At 43.9% G+C, this 20,242-nt stretch overlaps 1 protein-coding gene across 2 annotated transcripts in view; it reads right to left on the bottom strand.

The window, feature by feature from the left end:
• The window catches only part of UBTD2 (ubiquitin domain containing 2), a 47,099-nt gene that overhangs the window by 11,046 nt on the left and 15,811 nt on the right, over positions 1-20,242 (bottom strand). For both annotated transcript variants that reach the window (XM_021410980.1, XM_021410979.1), the window contains exon 2: positions 14,790-15,026. In XM_021410980.1, the coding sequence (XP_021266655.1) occupies positions 14,790-14,964 (175 nt within the window). In that variant the 5' untranslated portion in view covers positions 14,965-15,026. The remainder of the gene's footprint in view (positions 1-14,789; positions 15,027-20,242) is intronic.

Below are 20,242 nucleotides of genomic sequence, written 5' to 3'. Positions count from 1 at the left end.
CCGTGCTTTGGGAGCTCCGTGCTGCTCGTGCAGGAGGCAGGCAGGAATGGCACAGCTAGGGGAAGGAGGAGGACATCTGGGCATTCTGCTGCTGCCCTTGTAACATCTCTCCCCATTCCTTGGCAGGAGGACTAGCTTGTGGCTGCTTTGTGCTCATACTCACACTTGGATGTTCTCCAGAAAGCACAGCTCACCTGGGCTCCGAGATCACTGATAAAATAATGCACACGCAGCTAGCTGAAGAAGCTTGGCAAAGCAATCACCTGCACACGCCTGCTGCAGAGCACTGCACTGGACAGCCTCTTGAGGCCCCTTCTTACCCAAATGATGCTAACAAGCAGCAAATCTCCACCTGAGCATCCAGCCAGGGAAGGGGTGCGTGTTGAAGGCAGGGATTAGGAACCAAGCTGGAGATCCCATCAGGAAACCAGTCCTAACCTGCAGGCTGACACACAGGAGGGAAACCCAAACCACGGTCACCACACCAGCAGCACCAGGTACCTACAGGAACAAGAGGGCAGCAGCACTGCAAAGAGCAGCGCTTGTGCTCCACAATGGTGTTTTGTGAACGCTCCTCTGTCAAAGAAACTGAGAGGCAATGAGGAGAGATTTGTGCAGCTCCTTCTGCATTAATGTGCTGGCTAAGAGGGATGTGCCATCATTACTCAGTCTGAGGTACGTCTCGTGCATGTGTTTCAAATTAAAGCCAACTTGTCTGCATGCCACCGCTACCTGCATTTGTCAAAAACCTTTTGTATTGGGTTCTATTTTTGAGGGGGAGGGAGGGAGCAAAGAAAGTGCAGTGGTGTTTCTTTTGGGAAAATGCTGGTGCCAATTTGCTAGGTGCATCACTGGACACGCAGATCCTCTCCCTACATCACAACAAGAGCACCGGAATCAGTTAATTCATTAGCACTGATTAACTGGGCAGAAGGTGAAAGATAATTAACACTGTCTTCTGAAAGACAGAAATGAGATAAGCAATCCGTTTTTCTTCAGATTTCAGCCATCAGTAGTACAACTCAGAGCTCCTCCTGCCAGGCCCTGCCCTATGAACCATCATAGGGCTAAGCCACCCTCGGTGACGCCCAGAGCAGCACCAAGCCACTCAACTGTATTTCATCCCGAGTGGAGCACGCACGCACACACCAGCTCCTGCACGCTCCACACAACAGGGACTGAGCCGATCCCATATTGGTTGTTTTTGTTAATTCCGACAGTCAGGCCATATCATTTCACCTCAAATCTTAATGGGCAGAGGGGGCAGCAACTGGATGGCTAGCAGCTGATCTGAGCCTACAGCTGACACTATGGGAGGATGCAGGTGCTGCATGCACTGCCTGTAGTAAACTTCCAGAAACTCGTATCTCATGCTAACCTATGCTACTAACTAAACAATGCAAAAAGACAGTGACTGTTAACCACAGCCATGGGGTCAGAGGCTGGTTAACCAGTCACCTGGTCACAGCATCATTTACAGTAAGTTTCCACTTCCCTTTCCGCGCAGACTTTTGCTGTGATAAGAACTCTAGAACAGATTCACCAGTGAGTACTTTTTTATCCAAATGAAGTTGGATAGAGAAAGTCAATTATGAATTAATGCTCAGTAGTTGTCACATTAACAATACCATATGTACTGCCACTTCTCTAACACTCCCAAAAACTTGGATCTAATATTGCAAGAAGGTAACAGCTTCCAAGAAACGTTACATCAGGGTTCAAAGATGACAAGTCTTTCTACTAATGAAGTATTCATGCACTATCCTGCTTAGCATTTCATTAAAATGGATGTCTGTCTAGACAGGCTTCTTGGATAACCAGATTTTTATTTTTTGGTAAAAGAGCTCCTTTGTGTGCCCTCTTCATTTGCATTTGCTGTTCTTCATTATCCAGTTTCTTTAAAGGGGATGAAGTGGTGTTAGGGTAAAAAGTACAGTATCCCGATCACATCCCCCCGCAGACAGCTAAGCAGGCAATGGGACCAGGTTATCTGTTCAGTGTGAAGACACAGAAGCAGAACTCAGTCACAGAAGTTGTCACTGCCTTTACAACCACTGAATTTTTAAGTAGTCTGCCAGCAGGGACTAAAGCGGTTAAAATGGAGTACTAGATGGCAGGTTATTAGCAACATTTTATACAACTGATAGAGGTTTTTCTTGCCAACGTGGTCTTATGCAAAGTTCTTGCTCTGCTCTCCTGATATAAACTTGTATCTGTCTCCTTCTGATGTAGAAGTCATGGATGCTTGACCACGATGCAGCAGAAAGGTCACCACAAAACACAGCGCATCAGCTCTTGAGCTACAGATGCTCTATTTTTTCAGAAATAGAAGACACCATTCAGACTGGAGAAATAGTGTTGAGCTTAAACTGAACCCCCACCTTCAGAAAAGGACTCCATCATCCTATGAACGGCAGCGTGTTTTGTGGGCGCTGTTTTAGATGTACTGAGAAAAAAAGCTGCTGTCCATTACCAGAGGACATTCTGCATAGCAGTGGTACACCAAACACACAGCTATACAGCCTCGCTTTCCTACCACGACAAACTCTTTGCTATTTCCAGTTACTCCTAGAAGACAAGGTAACTGCTGTCTATCCGCATTTCACTTTAAAAGGATTTTCCTTTAGCTGAGATCAGCAGGACACTATCGATCAATATCACTGACTACTTCAGCATCCAACAAATATGCGAGAGCCTGCTGAGCTCCCTTCCAAGTAATACATAAGGCAAAGACAACTTTACCTTTGCTTGGGACTGATCTCATTAGGTACAATCCACGTGTCCTTCCTGCTTGTTCTACTCTGGACTCACTCACGTATCCACCCCAAGATGCAGCATGTCCTTTTGCTTATCAGGCAAAGGAAGCATGGGCTGGCCAGGGAAAGAAGAACTGCTGTACACAGGGAGGTTCAAACAGCAACCAGTGACTGCTGTAACCCACCCCACCCCTGCATGACCAGGGTCAGTATGCTTAACCTTCAGCAATCCCCTGCCAGCCACAATGCTCTCTCTGGGCAGCAAAATGATATTTGAGACTTGATTTAGTCTGAGCTAGAAACGATTATGGATGGAAATTTGGCTCAAGACAGTACTCATTATAGCCTGAGCTAACACAGCAGTGGAGACAACCCTATAGACTAACATAAAAGCAAATGTAGGCTTTTACGGAGTGCACTGAAGTCCCACATCTGTTTGCAATGAGAGATGGACATGCAGAAAACTTCTGCTTTCCAAGACTAAACAACACTACCCCCCATTTACATATAGCAGGGGATGGAAAGAAAGCACAGAATAGCCTAGACAAGTTTGCCCTGGAATATTCTTTTCTTACTGCTCCCAAGCTTGCTCATATCCCTGAGTCAACATCCAAAGCCAAGTTAATGAGCACAGGAGTCATTCATTTGCATGCTCACCCTCCAAGGATAACCAGGAATTCCTGGTTATAATATTTCTGGTTATAATAATTCCTTTAGAATTATTTATAATAAAAAAAAGGAAAAAAAAGTACGGATTAAGAAAGAATGTAGAAGACTGAATGTTAAAGCTGTTATCACCTGCTCACCAAAACCCTGCAATGACTTGCAATTACCACCTCAAGGTATTTATTGAAAGAGGATGTAGAAAATTCCAAGTATTAGAACATCTCCTTTTGGCACGCTCACAGGCTTGTGAGCACTGTGCTGCCATGCAACACACCAAGGAGCACCCCCTTCAGTCATCACTTGCCCCCAGAAAGCTGCAATATGAGGAGGTTTCTCCAGCTACTCAGACACCGTGGAACGTAACCATCTTGCCTTGGTGTTGCGAGAAAAGGTGCCACTGCTGTCCTACCCAGAGACCTGAAGCCAAAATAGAGAATGATGACAAACGTCCTGACCACTGTCCCCTGGAGATCACAGAGGAGAAGCAGGGTGCACCCATGGCACGGAGAGGGACACCTCGTGTATCTGCCCGAGACTCCTAACAGACAGTGTGCTCCACGTGTACAAACCTGGGGACAAAATGCTCTGCGTCAAGCACAGGAACAAGCAATACCACCTCTGAAGATCACTTATGTGGAGAGACAGCAGCATCTCTCACTGGCTTACACTGAAATTTTCTACGACAAACACATTTCAAGCTCTTCATATTTCTTCTCCTCATTTTACTAGCAGACAGGAAGGCACATTCAGCAGATGTGTAGTTTCCCAGCTGTAAGCACCCAGGGATGGAGTAAATGTCCACCGTGGAATATCTAATAAACTATCCATCACGTCGTGGCCACTATCAGATACCAAAGGACCACTATTCCCTTAAGGCAAACATACACTCCTGTCTGCATGACCTGCACCACCACACCAACCAGCAGCCTGCAGCTTCTTCTGAGAAGAATTTGAGATATTTTTTCATCATGAGGCCAACTTTGAGTGCTTTATGGCTGTAACACACAGTCTGTCTTGTTTGGTTTTTGTTTCTTTCCTTAAAGGAGCTAGCTGTACTTTCCTGGTCATATATTAATGGTAAAAAGAAACAAACAAGCTGCAGTTTTGAAAATACCACTGTACAGTCGTCCTCACCACAGCAGAAAAGGCAAACTAAAACCAAAGACAGGAAACAGACGGGCATCTGCTACCAGGGGAAGAGACTTGAGAAGAGTCCAAGCAATTATGTTGATGAAACTCCTCAAAATACCTTTCAGAGAACAAGAGCGCGAGTTAAAAATACTTAAAGAAAACAACTGTAGGATGTAGCTGTAAGTGGGTTTCTATTTGAAGAGTTGATCATTTCTAACCTGCACTTAGATTTATAAATATTTCAGTCAGTCACAACTGCTTCACATCCTGATGATTTGATTCAATATTCCGTATGAGGAAAGCATGGAAATCCAGCACCCTTCAGACAGGATGCTGTGCATCTATTTTAAAAGTATTAATCACAGCAGTCGTGACAGAAAGCATCACCTTAGTTGTTATCTCAGGACTTGAGGGCTTTCTGAGAAAATATGCTCTGTTCCAAGGTCAGGAGTCATGCACAGTACCCAATCCAACACGCACTACAGCAACACGACCTTTGCTGGCACCAACACACCTCACCAGAAGCAGCAATGAACAATTCCTGCTGAAAACACAAGCGATGAGAAAGCTGCTGCAGGTGCACCCTGGCACCAAGCACTCGCTATAAGGAGGTAAGGGAATGAAAAACACCCCCAGGAGGGACCTGGGTACTGACCCAGCCTGTTAGCTTGAAGCAAAAGGAGAAAGTCATTCTATGTCTTGGTCTGGAAATCTGAAGATGGGAAACATAATCAAAATAAAAGAAGGGAGTGCACTATTAAAATAAAAGCACTTGCGGTAATGATGTGCTAACCCGATTCAAACGATTATCTTTAATTGCCGCATTGATTAGCTATTGTCATTTCCTCTCATTCTTTACTCAAAGGTCTCTGCGCTCAGCTTTCCACTACATACTATGCAAGGTGGTTCCAATACAGAGAAAAACCCAGCAAACTGGCCAAACGTTAGCCTAGCTGCTATTTCTTTTCTTCAGAAGGAAAGAAACATCAGCCCCTCAGGGCACCAGGTGCTAGGCACTCTAAATGAGGCCTTCTCAAACGGAATTCACCAATTACAGAAGAACTTATTGGCGTTTTTCTTGCAGGGCTCACTTTTACATCAGGCATTTCTCTAATGAACGAGCCCATAGAAACATGTGGTTCTGACCTGGCTGCAAGCTGCTCAGTGACAGCCTGGCAATGGACGATGACCAAAACATCTCTTCCTCTCCCTTCCAATCACACCGCTGGGCCACGCCGTCCGCCCAGGACACAGCAGATACACCCCTGAGCTCTCTGGAAAGCTGGCATCACACCCAGCTGGGAGGGAATGGAAATGAATAATCCACTGAACGGTGCTGTTAAGAATCACTTTGGTATATGGTGGACTAGGGTTCCTCTGCAGTGCACTGCACTTTAAATAAGTACTGGTTTACATCCTTGTTTTTCTAAAACAGCCACAAGCTGCTGGTTGTAATGGTAAAGGCCCTTCGCAAATGATCCCTTCCACAACCACCTCTGAGGCTGTGGATTTATGGATCCTTGTTTAAGCAGCAAAACTGTCCTAGCAGCCACCTGACTCCCAGCTCCTGCACTATCTACTGAGTTGCTACAGGTGCTCACGGCTGCATTAAAAACTGGACTGCTGATGGATATCGAAGTCAACCTGCAGTTGTGGCAAAGGACATTTTAAACCTATAGATGTTCTCTGACCCCGTTGCGGCCCCTCAAACAGATGTCCTGGGGGAACAAGGAGGTTACAGAGAGGAAAGCAAGCAACCTGCTTAGCCTTGCTTTGCTGCTTAAAGCTCTCAGGGTCCTCAACCATGATCCGTTTTGGAAGCCAACTCTTCCACTTCACCCTTGCTCTCCTGAATGAAGAACATGTTTCTGCTCCTTCTTGTACCAGAAGAAAATTGTGAACATACACTCACACCCTTCCAAAGTAATTCGTTCTCAGTACTTGTCCTGCTAAATTATGCACTGTCCCCTCCAAACTACGAAAAGCTCTCAAGATGAGGACATGGCAAACCAGCAGCCCCATCTTGCTGCGCAGAGCTGACACTCTGCTCCCTTACATCCCTCTTCTGACTCAAGTACAACCTAAGGAATTATATCAAATAAAAAAAATACCAGCTTCTAGCTTTACTATTTAGGAAAGCAATCTTTTATACCACTTCACATGAAATCAAGGCTTTCTCTTCCTCAGTGCGTGCATCTCATAGACACCTTCACATAACACTCTGCTTGCATGAGTCCTTCTGGAGTGAAACCTGGAGCTAACACAGGAGAAAATAGAACTGAAGAGTAGAAATAATTGGCTGGGAGATTCCAGGTCAGCGCAGGATTGCGTTATTTGCATTAACTTTCTGCCCCTCCCTGCTAGAAGGCTTTCAAAAGGGAAATGGGTAAAGTACTCAAGAGCTTAAGAATTCAGAGCTCCACTTAAACATAAAAATCAAATCAAAGGTTTCTCCAAAGCTTTCAACTACCAGCTCTGAAGAAGTTACTTGAAAGTTGTTTCTGCGGGGCTGTAGCCTATAAATGCCCTTGCCCTTTTTCAGTGTGAAGGTAAACAAACGCATTGCTTTGAGCATCCAGGAACCAAGATGATGTGCTGTATTTTCAGTCTAGAGGAGCTATTCTCACTCCTATTTGTAAACAGAGTACCTCCTCCTTGAAGTTTTAGCTTAAAAAAAGTAAAAAAAAAAAAAGTAGCTGCAGCTGCCTGTCATGCAATGCAGTCATGAGATGAAGCTTGTGGACTTCTAAACCAAACAGCTACAAAATGGTTGGAGAGAATGTGAAGCAAGGCCTTTAGAAATGATTGAAGCATCTCGTAGTTTGCATCTATACTTAATTCCTTTTCAAAGGACAACAAAAGGTGAAATCATTGGTAGAATTACTTATTTGTCTTCTTAAATTTCACATGGATCCAGGGCAAAAATTAAGCAGTTCTCTTCCTTTTACCAGACAACTTGCTAGAGAGAAGTATCAGGCCAGCCATAATGATGACAACGACAGAGCAAAGGGGACCTTCCTGACACAAGCCCAGTGTCTGTAAGGCCTTTGCTCATGCACCGGGGCTGCAGCACAGGCATGGTGCATCCTCTCCTTCCCAACACTGCTCATGCAGGTGCCTTCCTGGTAAAAGGTGCTTCCCACGTGGAAGGAGCCATCCCACCAGGTGGATGGGCTCAGCCTAGAGCAGAGGGAACACTAGGAAGCATGGAATCTAAAATTAGACATCTGCAGCCACTATAAATACCACTGTCATTTTAAACAGACATTACAAAAGCCTGACCATGCATTCTGGATCCATAGAAAAACACAGTTCACCATTATTTTTACATTTGAGCGTAGACAATGTAATGCATAAAAAAATATCTTCTTAATGACAGTTAAAAGGTCTCTTCAGACAAATAAGCTATGAGAAAGCAAACAAGCGACTGAACTGGCCTGCAAAAGCTAAGCGACGGATACAGCAGTTCAGAGAAGCAGCTTAAATCTAAAATACTGAGGGTGCTACTGTGAAATGTACCATATAGATTTTTGCAACTATAGTTTGATCAATGCAATAGTTAAGATGTCAAATGTAGCTACTGCACACAAAGAAGGGCAAAAATTAGAGTTCCACTTTTGGAAGTACTTACTTTAAATGGGACATATTACATAGCCGGTGTTACAATTTGGCCGTGGATATTCTTGAATTATTGTACAAATTTAAAGACCAGCTCCTGAGCGCCTATTGACTACCTCCCACTGCTTCCTTCCCCACCTCTGTCTGGCAGCTCACTTTTCACGACTGCTGGTTGGGGAGCCTGGAACGCAGCGCACGAGATGGAGATGCAGGGCCCTTTGCAGGAAGCTGACTGACAGCAGCATCACACCACTGCATCCCTGTGCAGCACCTGGGCATTAGGAAAGGTCAGCTCTGTGGCAGGAGTCCTAACACTCATAAAGGAGCAAAGAGTTTGGCAGAGATCCCCAGTTAGTAGGGAAAACAGCACAGCAAATGTGTTTTCTAGAAAGTGATGTACAAACACTATAGAAGAACAAAATTCTTATCTGATCATTTGAACTTGAGATGATGCTTCAATACCATTTAGGAAAAAAGTCTGTTTTCTCTATGTACGGCATAAAGAAGCCCTCTTCCGATATAGGATTTGGCTTTAATACAAAGAAGTTAATGTCTGTGATATGTAATTCCTGTTATTAAATTAACAGTAAGCAGCACAGGCAGCAAGTGCTGACACAGCCCTAAAAGGACACTGGCACTTAGGTGCTACCTCATCTCCAACAGCACAGAGAGCTGTCTGGCTCCCCTTCAATACAAGTATTTCCAAAGAAGCTTCAATTCTTATGGTTTACTCCAAGACCAGTGAGGAAGGTGCAGTACCCACCTCAGCAGGGAGCAGAAGCTCTCCAGCACTCCCAGTGATTTACCTACACAGCAGAACAACCTCCTTGGGACTCAGCGCCATGAGTGCAATCAGTGCTAAAAGCAGAGCTGACACCTTGCCAAACACTTGCAGACCACTGGCTGCTCTCCCACTTGCCCAATATCATGCACTGTTTGATCACATTCAGCCGTTGCGCTCTCTCCCCTTCACCTTGTACTCTCAAAGTCTCATCCAGCAGCGCGAAAGCCCTCACTTACAAACAGAAATGGAGCAGTTTTCAACATCAGACAGGGCAACTTTCTGTATAAAATAAAGTTAGTGAGTGCTGCCATAGTTCTGGCTACATATGTCAAGCAAACAAAAATCAGTGAGGAGCACATACACCCCGATGGTGTGCTGAGCCACGGCCCCCTGTGACCATCTCCTGATCTGCTGTACAGCAGGATGTTCTGTGATGCAGGACATGAAGTCACGATGACACAGACATGAAGCCACACAACGTCTCCTTTCAGATGACGAAAGCCTCGGACATGCGAACGCACACAGATGAGAGGCACCGCGCAGAGGGACGCAGGACTTCAGGCACTGACATCAGGAGCTGATCTTCAGTTCAGGGAAGCAGCAGGCAGCAAGCACCCCAGCATGATGCACAACTACGGCTCAACAGCAGGTGAAAAACAGTTTGGCCACAATCAGGTATTTGCGTTTGAACTAGGGTAGGGATAAAGAGAACAGGCTAAGCACGCCTCTTTTACACCATTGTTGGTGGACTGAGGGAGGCTTTTTCATGGTTTCCTGCTGAGTATTTCACCTGAAGGGGAAGAAAACGTTCTGCCCACTGCTAGAACATTTCAGTGATTTCACCCACTTTTTCCCAGCACTTAAGGTAAATACTCACATCCCCACTTCTTGTGACCTCATGTGCTGCACACAGTAGATGTGACAGTTCTGCTTACACACACAGAGCCAGCACTGCTCACTGCGAGCCACAGCAGCTGCACCTGAAGGCACAGAGAAGCTGACTGCTCCTGAGCACAAAGCCACCAGGCTTCACAGAGGGGATCTTTTATCGTTCAAATAGTATTAAACAAGCTAAATTCAATACTCTGGTTACTATGCTACAGAAGATTAAGTGTCCATCCTGAAATGTAAAAACTCCACTTAACCCCAGACAGATTCCCATTAAAATTAACTACTTTCAGGATAAGTTCAGCTCAACACTAATGTTTGGCGCGTACCCTAATAAAGTACTACACTTTCTAACATTTCATTTTTGATAGCTGAGAAGTATGTAAAAGTGTTCATTAAACTTAAATGGGCTCATTAATAAAATATTGAGGATGTGCTACTTTAAGACATCAGAAAAACGTATAAATTGGAGAGAATGTTATTTCTATTTTTAAATACATCCCACAGAGGCACCGAAGATAGATGAGAAGTGCTAAGCCCATCCCACAAGCTTATTTATTTATTTAATACTTAGGTGCTATTTTTAACTGCAGAAGACAGCAGAAGGCATCCGTTAGAAAAAAACACATCGGTTACATTTTTCCTCACCCAGGTGAGAAAATGCCGGATGCAGTGTTAAAAAGATGCCTTTCCTCCCCACTTCCCTCTAGGTTGGTGGGATGAAAGAGCAATTCCCTTTCTGCAGGCCATCATCCCCAGCTGCTGACCGCCACCACTCCCTGCTCCAAGCCCCTCTTCCCATTCCCCCGAAGGTGTAATTCTGGAAGTGGCACACAGCCTGCATGCGCACACAACACGTCAGCACACAGGGACAGGCAAAATGCAGAGGTATGGCTATGTTGCTCTGTTAGGGTGGTTCTTTTTTAAGCCTCAGTTGTACACAGAAAATAAATGAGGGGAAATGCCATAGGCTCACATTAATGTACTGCATCGTTCTATTTTTTCCACCCAAGAAATTTATCTTAGTTGGTGCTTGCAATGTAGTTTCCTTGAGGAATCAACACTCTCTGGTGAGCCATGAAATTAAAGAAAGCATGTCTCATCCTCATCTGTCAAAAACGACCCACCACAAATACAGATTTTTGTGTACTGAATTACCAGAACTACATTGTCAAACTCTTTACTCAGACAAAAAAAGTCTTGACATGAAAACTTTGCCTTCCTAAATGCTTTGCTTTCCTCAAATAAATGTTTTTATGCACAGCCTGGGCAGCCAATTTCCTATTTTCCACTCATGAGAAGAAGCTAAACCTAAGCTCCAAGGAGGCACAAAGGCACCTCTGGACAGTTCCTATCAGTTTGTCGTGGACTAGAAGACAAAACAGGTGGGCATGTGCATGTGTTCTCTCAGGAGGCTCTGCAAGCATTCAGTTTGCATCCTAACTTTGAAGAAGAGACAGCCTGAGCTGGTAGTGTCTTTGCTGCATGGACAAGTCAGCAGCCATAGGAAATAAGAAGGGCACAAAGCTGGATGAGAGAGGTGACATGGGTGACACCTGCCATGCTGCAGTGTCAGTGCAGAGAGCAGTGAACCCCATGGGGACAGCACTCCTGGCACTGGGAAGAGCTCTGCATCACATCTGTGAACACACATCTATGTTGTGGTTGGTGGCACGAGCCAGTTACGCACAGAATCCCGTATCTAATGCACATGCAGCAGCCACATTCCTTAACAGCTTGTTTCCCCTCTTTATACATTTTGCACAAACTGAGTTTTTGTAAACAAGTGTGGAGAGTTTTGGTATCATTTGGAACATGGGGAGTTTGTTTGTTCTACCTACCTGGAGACAAGCTCAGCTGATAGCAGGCAGACAGAAGGCTTTCATTCATCATCTGTTCACGCATGACACCAGCAATGCTTGCTGACTAAGAAGCACTTGAGTTCCTACATGAAGTTGCTTTCTGTGTAGTGGAAAGGTCACACAGCAGAGAACTATGCAAGCAGCTGATGCATGAGACAAGTGTCACAAGCAAAAAGAGGGATAAAAAGCAAATAACTCGATTTAGTGGGTACAAAATCACTGCACTGAACTCAAGATTTTGGATAAATACTCAAAATGTTCCCTGTATTTGGAATCTGACCAAAGCCCAGGTCTGCCCAGGCAACAGATGCTCTAATACAAGCTTGATTCCTGGCTTATTTCAGAAATACTCAGAATATTCTGTACGTGGGCCTCAGAAAGCAGACTGCAGTCTGCCAGTAGTAGGCAGTATGCTGAGCAAATTGTCTGCTCTGGAGCCAAAACGTTAGGGGGCACGTACTTCTTCCCCCCCAAGTATTACACTCAATGACACTGAAAGGGCTCATTTCCAGGGCAAAGCATTCATCCTAAATTCTTCAGACTGCCCAAAGAAGAGAAACGTGAGCTATCTGCCTAGTTCCAGATTTTTGCTTGCAACCAGAAAGTGCTGGGACTTAAAGCCTGAAACTCTGACTGGGCTCAGCAAGCAGTTATTCAAGAAATTAAGTTATTCAACATTTGGTGTCAGAACTACATAGAACACAACCTCTCTCCTTGGAGGTGAAGTGCACTCACACACAAGTGACTCCATCTCCGAATCCAGACACACTCTTCCCAGCAGAGCTGAACTGCTGAAACTTTCCCATTTGAATAAAATCCTCCTCCGCAATTACAAGCTGTTGTGCCACTCTAACGAGTGGAAGCGGAGACCTAACATGTCAAGCAGCTTCTCTGCATGACTGGATGCCATGAATTTAACATTTCCCCTGGAAGTGCTGTTCACATGTACACTTGTGCAACATTTAAACTGAATACATATTCTAATGCTGTCAAAATAGCTCATTATCGGGGTCTCGTCAAATTCCAGAGCTGCATTATACAAATAATACCCTCTCTCCACAAAAGCATGCTCTGTGATTCAGATTATCGTTTTCTAGAACAATTATGTTTCTGTCAGTCTGGCATACAGTCATAACCAGAATCAGACCCTCTCTGCAGAGCGAGCGTTCACAGACTGAGAGAGTATTCTTTGCACAAAGCTGAAATGTGACCTGGAGAACAGCTCATATATGCTGTAGGAAACCATAGTGGAAGGTGATCTATAGTTTGTTGGACTTAATCCACTTATAACATCTTTCTTTTTGCAAGTAAGCAAGATGATGCAACGGCTGTTTTATGTCTTGCAAATCCTCAGTTTCTGAGATATTATTCCCATTTATTTGAATGGCAAGTTAAAATTACTGCTATCTTCACTTACCCACTTTGCCAGACCCCTCTCACCTGTACAGTTCCCACTAGCTCACAAGCTGCCTCAACACCCAGTTTCTGCTGGGACATTTTCAACAACACAGATGTTTTGGAAGGACAAAAATTCAGAAATGTTACGTAATTAGAAGGAGAAAATTTCGTTTTCTGGACAAAATAAATATAACACATTATTAAAAATATAGTATTGATATATAAAATCAAGAAGCCTGAGAGGTAATACTCGGTATGACAAACACTTGCAGAAAGAGGTCTTCTGACATCAGTTTCACTTCAGAGAAAGGAATTAATCTTCTGAAAATTGTACTAGCTTGTAAGGAAGGGAATTACTTTTCTCTCCCCAGTTGATTAGAACTAATTATTGACAAAACTGTAGCAGGTTTGTGAAAGAAAAACTGAGATTTCCTCAGCATTGGCAGATTCTGAAAATAATTGACAAATTCCTCCTCAAAGCTACTACAGAAATCATTTCCATACGTGTAACTGCCCTTGAAGCTATCAATCAAGCCAGCAAAATACAAATCTCCTTGAAAACAAACAATGTTCTAGAGGACTACAATACACTGCCCATGAATTATGGAAAAGACAGGTCATATTGCGGCGCTGAAACCTTCCACCTCTCAGCTAGGTTACTGACTGAGTGCTGAACACGAGAGGGAAAATCATCCTGAGGCACAACAACTAGCAATGCTCCATGCTTCTGTGTGGAAAAAAGACAGCCAGACCACTAAATCCACCTTTTCCAAAGGAAATGCAAGATAAACAGTGACTTCTTAAGGAGACCGAGATCCTGAACATTGCCAAAAAAAGGATAAGAAAAAAAAATTGGTTATATGAGTAGTCAACCTTGTGAAGACTAATTAGCAAAGAAAGTAAGGTATAAAATCTTCTAAATTATCTTTTTTCTCTTCCCAGGAGACCCAAGTCAGCATATACATAGTGTTGTTTATAAAGAACTCATTTTCATGTGTCTGGTGCAACAGTTCATTTTTTTGGTATAAACCTCTTTATCCCTCCCCCTCCTTGTTTTCTTTCTTCCATGTTTGTATTTGGCATAAAGGGAAGTGATTCATTTCAGAGGGGCAAAGTGAATAAGAGCAGAACCTGAAAAAAATAGAATTTGGAACAACAGAGTGAAAGGAAAGCAAGTGTAATGGTGAGTGCTTACAGTGCATCTTGCACAAGAGCTTACAGCAGAGTGCCAGCACCAAGCTTTTGGTTTTTCAAACTCTCGAGAAAAGTAACTTAAAGAACAAATTCAAGTGTCACAGACTCCCATAGGATAAGGAAAATAGCTACTGCTTTGCAAAGGTAGACTGGAAAAACTTAAAACTGTATCTTTGAACACCCAGGTGTTTTACAGGATTAGGGAAAGATAAAAAACTGTTACTCACAGAGATCAGACGCTTAACCTGTTCATTATGAAATGTACCAGATCAAACGTTCATACTTAAATAACTGCAGAAAAGCAGGTTTTCTTAGTCCCTCTACAAACTAACTTCATTTTGCTCTGAAACATCAAATAGAAAGATATTGTGCATGCTGAAATATGAGTACTTAAACCTGTTGCACGCCTCAAATGATGTTCAGATTAAAACCTCATTTGCTAAACCTGCCGTTACGCTTCTCACAGGCCACATCCATCTCAGATGAACCTACCATGTGGTAGTGTTATGTTTGCACCATCAATGATTGCTTGTGCCAGTTCATGATCATTGCTCTCAAAAGCGTGTGCAGCAGCCTTGAGGGCATCCCAAATCTCCTTGCGGCCTTCGAAAGCTGGTGCTGTGTCCCAAAACTCGTCCCTCTTACTGCGCAACTGTCCGTCTGTCATGGGGTAATCACTTTTCCATTTCGGTTTCTCCTTTTTCAAGGGCTGATTACGACCAAGAGCAACTGCGGAGTGAAAAGAGAAAGAGAAGTTTAGAAAAAAAAAAGTTAACAGCATAAAGTTACTCCAGTGTCCCTTGGTTATTCTATGAAGACAAAGCTTACTTTTGGGCAACCCTGACCCTTCTTGTCCCACCAATCTGCTCCAGGACATCACCTTCCTCCTGCTGGGCTCCAATTGTTTAGCTCTCTGAAAAAAGTTAAGGGACTACCTCGCATTTTGCTCAGCTAATGCAGTGCTCTGTTAAATGCAGACTTTTAAAAGGGTAAGGATTTTCTTGCATCTTCTCCTTTTAAATGGTTTTAATTCAGAGTAAGTGTGGAAAGACAAAAAAGATGCACAAACGCCAGAATAGTCAGAGACGAATCCCTGAAGAATATCCAGGAATCTGTCAAGCTTTAATGAGAAGTTACTTCATTCACAATAAACATGAGAGCGCTTGTTTTATTTTAACTACAGCTATGTTTATGCAAAAGCCAGTTAAGATAATCATTTAGGTCTAATGTTGGTGGATTAAAACTACCTGCTCACTTTAAATTACAGCTCTGCTGAGAGCACACTAAAAGCCTTCTTCTGTTTGTCTGCTTCTCCAACTTCAACTCTTGTCTAAGCACGGTGCCCAGAGGTGCCTGGGAGCAGGGTGAATGCCTCTTTCCTACACACAGAATAGGCTCTGTCATTAGTAACTGCCCCAAACGTATCCTGGTGACAGAAAGAATCCATCATTTGGGCTCTTCTGTTGTGGTTTATGTGAAAAGGCTAGATGACTTCCATTCCGAGGACAAAGAATTTAATGAGAACTTCAACATTGTGATGGCAACCAGATACATATTATTAGCTTCCACTGTGCTGCAAAAACGAAAATTAAAATTGTGCTTTCCAAAAATTATTTCACGTGTTTTATTTGGCAGAGACTAAAAATTAACAGTCTAGCTGTACAGCACTAAATTGGACCAGGGAAGCTTTTATAACCATCTGAGGTACAAAGACAGGACTGAACTTCAGCGCGCACAGGGAAGAACTTCTCCCTGCAAGAGTCAGAACACCAGTGGCAGCAGGAACCTGGCTGAAATGGGATTCTGCGACAACAGCATGGGAAGAGAACAATGACAAACCACAAAAGCAGTTCTCACCACCGCTCCGTGTACCGCAAAACCTCGAGTACATAGCTTAGATGTCTCCAGAGGAAGTAACATGTCCTTCAGCAGTCACACTGCACTTAAGGGTGTTCGCAGCTGAAAATAAGCAGCTGCATCAACATGGAGAGGTCACAAACTCTACATGATGGCTCCAGAACATTCCTGATGGACAGGTAAATGCTATTAGGAGTACCAGTAAGGATTCTACCGTGACATCCTTTCTCTGTGAAGCGTCTGGGCAGTCCCAGGAGAGCAGAGGAGACTGCAGCTGTTACCAGGCCATGGAAGCACAAGCTGACCTCCTGTCATTCCACATCTGTGAAGCTGAGGCCTGAACACCACACTGGGAATGTGGTTTCCCAGCTACTGGTAGGCTGAGCTCAGGCTCCTGGTTAGTCTATGAGGGCTGGAGAGCAGCAGGACAAACACGAGGGCTTACCTCCAGCATTCTGCACCCCACAGCTGTCCCTGCACATACGCAGGCACACCAGACCCTCTGATTTTTCTGTCAGAGAGCTGGCAATAGCTACGAAACTGCCTTATATCTCTTCCTAGTCTTACTCTAGAGCTCAGATTTCAATGGAAGGATAATCTCATGTCTAAATATCCTTCACAGTTCTTGACCTAGACCTACACTGCAGCCCAGGTAACTAGCAATAAGACGAGAGGTGATGGCATTAAATTGCACCAGGGGAGGTTCAGGTTGGATATTAGGAAGAATTTCTTCTCACGAAGAGTGGCGATGCACTGGCACAGGCTGCCCAGGGAGAGGGAGCAGTCACTGTCCCCGGGAGTGTTTAAGGAAAGGGAAGATGTGGCATTGAGGGATGTGGTTTAGAGCAGCCACAGGCATGGGCTGATGATCTCAGTGGTCTTTCCAATCTTAATGATTCTACGATCCCTTCATTTAGCTGCAGCCCATACTTTTGCATTTCACTACAGCTCACTATAGCACAACTGTGTGTGAGGGACAGGGGTGAGACATGACCGGGAACATCAAATTTCAATATATCAGAAATACTAGCCTCAAATGAGCTGTAACACTTTGCCAAAATATCCTTCTCCCTCCTTGATACTTTTTTCCTGCCACAGATGTGTTCAGCCCTGCTTTCAGGACAGCAGCCGACAGCAAACACTGTGTCTCAGGACCAACCACCAGCGTCTGGTGATGCAGAAGGCACTCTGACTTCACACAGTTTTTAAGGAGATTAAAACATACTCATGGTTACAGCTTGCGCTCTTATACAATCTGACTTTCTAGGACCACAGAAGCATCTACTTCAATTCATAGCTCAGAATGACATTCACACTAAAGAAGCGGTGATGTAAGTCATTGAAAATAGAGAATTTAATGGAACTACTGATGGCAAGGTGGCACTTCCAACTATGGGAAGTCATGAGCCTTCTTCAAATTAAAAAAGAAAACTACGGTAGAGAACTTATTTGTATGGAAACTTAAGTCAGAGCACAATCAACAGCAGCAAATGACAACTGCATGCCACTCCATATGTTACTCTGCATCCCATGCAGAAACTAACAATAATAAACTTCTGAAACAGAATCCTTTCAAGTGACCACAAGCATTTATTGCCTGTTGTTTCCATGGGATTGCTTCCACAAGATTGCTTCCATTTGCTTTTCAAAGAAGTGCTGACCATTTAACAGACTTCAGAACAGCAAACCTAAGTGTTTACAAAACACCAAGTTTCCTGGCAAAGTCCCCATGTTAATGGTCCAAGTCTTGGTCGGGCACATGCGGGCTGGGAGCTGATGATGGCTCAGCAAAGAACAACGGCGAAGGAGGCAGCCCAGACAAGATGCACTGCATGCATTAAACAGTATGTTATGAAATTGCAAAAATGTATGTGGTAAAACACTCGAGCAAGGAATTGTCTCCTTATTAGGAAACAATTATTCCATGTCAGAGCACGGAAATTTCAGACAGACAGAATAAACAGGACAATGCAACAAATTTGGGTCAGTGGGCATCTTCTCCTCCATTTTACTTCGGCTAACATCTGTTAGCATGTACGTTCAATGGATGCTAATTTATCCCACAGGGCCCTCTCCTCCTGCCCGACATGAATTATGGAAGCAGGCTAAAGGCACTCCCTGCAGTCCCTGAGCACGGCAGCGGTTCCTGCAGCAGGAGCTGCACGAGACCATTTCTATCCCCTTCCCACCCCTCTCTGCCCAAGACATCACCTGAATAATGTGTTTTCACCAGACAACAACAGTAGGGTGGAGACCAAAAGAGACAGAGACCTCAGCAGTCTCATGTAACTTTTTCCTAGAAATACAACCCTGTCTACAGACAGCAGAGATGAACAACCCAGCGATAATTTTTCCTTCCAAGCTGGAAAGACAGATAGTGGAAGCCATCCATCCCAGCACTAAGCCTTTAAACACAACTTGGCTTCATGAGCTGGTATTCAAAAAGGTCTTTAGCTTGTTTACTATTTATTGAAAACGTTTCAAGAGTCCCCTAAGAGCTTTAGGCCCTGCTGAAGAAATATTCATATCTCTTCAGCTGTGTGAACTGATGGAGCAGAAATGATGCAAAAAGCAGTAAGACGTGTAAAAAATATAATGTGCGAAATAGGCAAAATCTCTCATTTTCCACTTCTAGTTTTAGTCACTAGAGAGAAACATCACTACATGAACTTCTATCGTCAAAGTTTTAGACAACATCAAAGCTGTAATAAAGCTGATAAAGACGAGTCAGAATCCGCACTGAAACGAGTGTTAGCAGTTTGTCAGGCATTTACAATGCTGGTTTTACATTCCTCACTTCAGAAGTTAACTACAGCTCAGAAGAAAACATTGACTTTGTTTAAACCACGTACATCAGAGGTACAACAGCTTGCAAGATCTCAAATAGACAGTCACATCCACATTAAATTTTCATCTTACATCACTTCGACATAACTAAGAAATTATTAATATCCTTCTTGAAAATGTGAAACTGTTTTATAAATGCCAAAAAGGCATGCTCTTTCTAAAGCAATACTGAAAGTCTCAATAGACGGCAATGGTTGATCTTTTGGCAAGAGATTTATTTAGATAGAAATACAAAGACCATTAACAGACTGCTTTTCCAAAAGACAAAGGTCAGCACCATTAGTGACACCACCCAAAAAAAATATTCAGGGTTTTCTTGCTCCAGAAGCTCACAGATACTCGAACTTCCTAGGGCTCAGCATGCAAAGAAGAAAAAACACCTGTCTACTGAGACAGCGCAGGATACAGGGGGTTGGGGCAGGAGAAGGGATGGCTGCAACGTGCTGCTCCTACACATGCAGAATCCAAGCACTGCTCAAGTCACCTACCCAGCCAAGTGTCCCTTACTGGGCTGTTTCATCCCTCAGTGGCCTAAGACTATTTCAGAGAGGCAAGTAGGCTGCTTGTGCTGCAGTACGTGACGTGTCTTCACAGGCAGAGAACACCCCTGAATCCTGGAGGCAGCTTCTGCTGCAGGTCCCATTAACCACAGCTCCTGAAGAACTGCAAAATCTTATTTTTCAGAAGAACAGATCTACATCCCCAGTCCCCTCAGACTATTTTATAACAGGAACTCTGAAGGTTTCTTTCCTCTCCCCACAGCTTCCCAGCAAAGGAACGGAATCAGTAGGTTATGTACACTTCGAGTGAGCTTATGCAGATAAATCCAGATATTTAAATCAGTTTCTTCACAGAATGTCAAGAAGTGTCTACGTGGAACTCTTTTCAGACAGCTGCTGTGTTCGTTACGCCGCTATCACCGCAGATCACAGCACTGCTGCCTCCTTCGCAGCGGGCCAGATGAGCAGAAGCAGCTGGTAACAAAGTCTCATGCTAAATGCCAATATCCAGTTAAAGTACTCATAATTCCTAGTTTTATAAACCCATGAACTGTAGCACTCGATAATCAAATGGGATAATATTTCTGCCCCAGAGGGCTTACTGTCAAATCAAATAACACAAATGCAACATCAGACAATGTACGCTCTCCACGGAAGGACGGGTAGATCTCTGCTTCAGTGCTGAATTCGATCTTCGTCCTTTCCCTGTTATTAACCACCCAGGTAACCCCCTAAGATCAC

This window comes from Numida meleagris, chromosome 12 (genome assembly GCF_002078875.1).
Source record: "Numida meleagris isolate 19003 breed g44 Domestic line chromosome 12, NumMel1.0, whole genome shotgun sequence".
Taxonomy (NCBI): domain Eukaryota; kingdom Metazoa; phylum Chordata; class Aves; order Galliformes; family Numididae; genus Numida; species Numida meleagris.
This window is presented reverse-complemented; position numbering and strand designations above follow the sequence as displayed.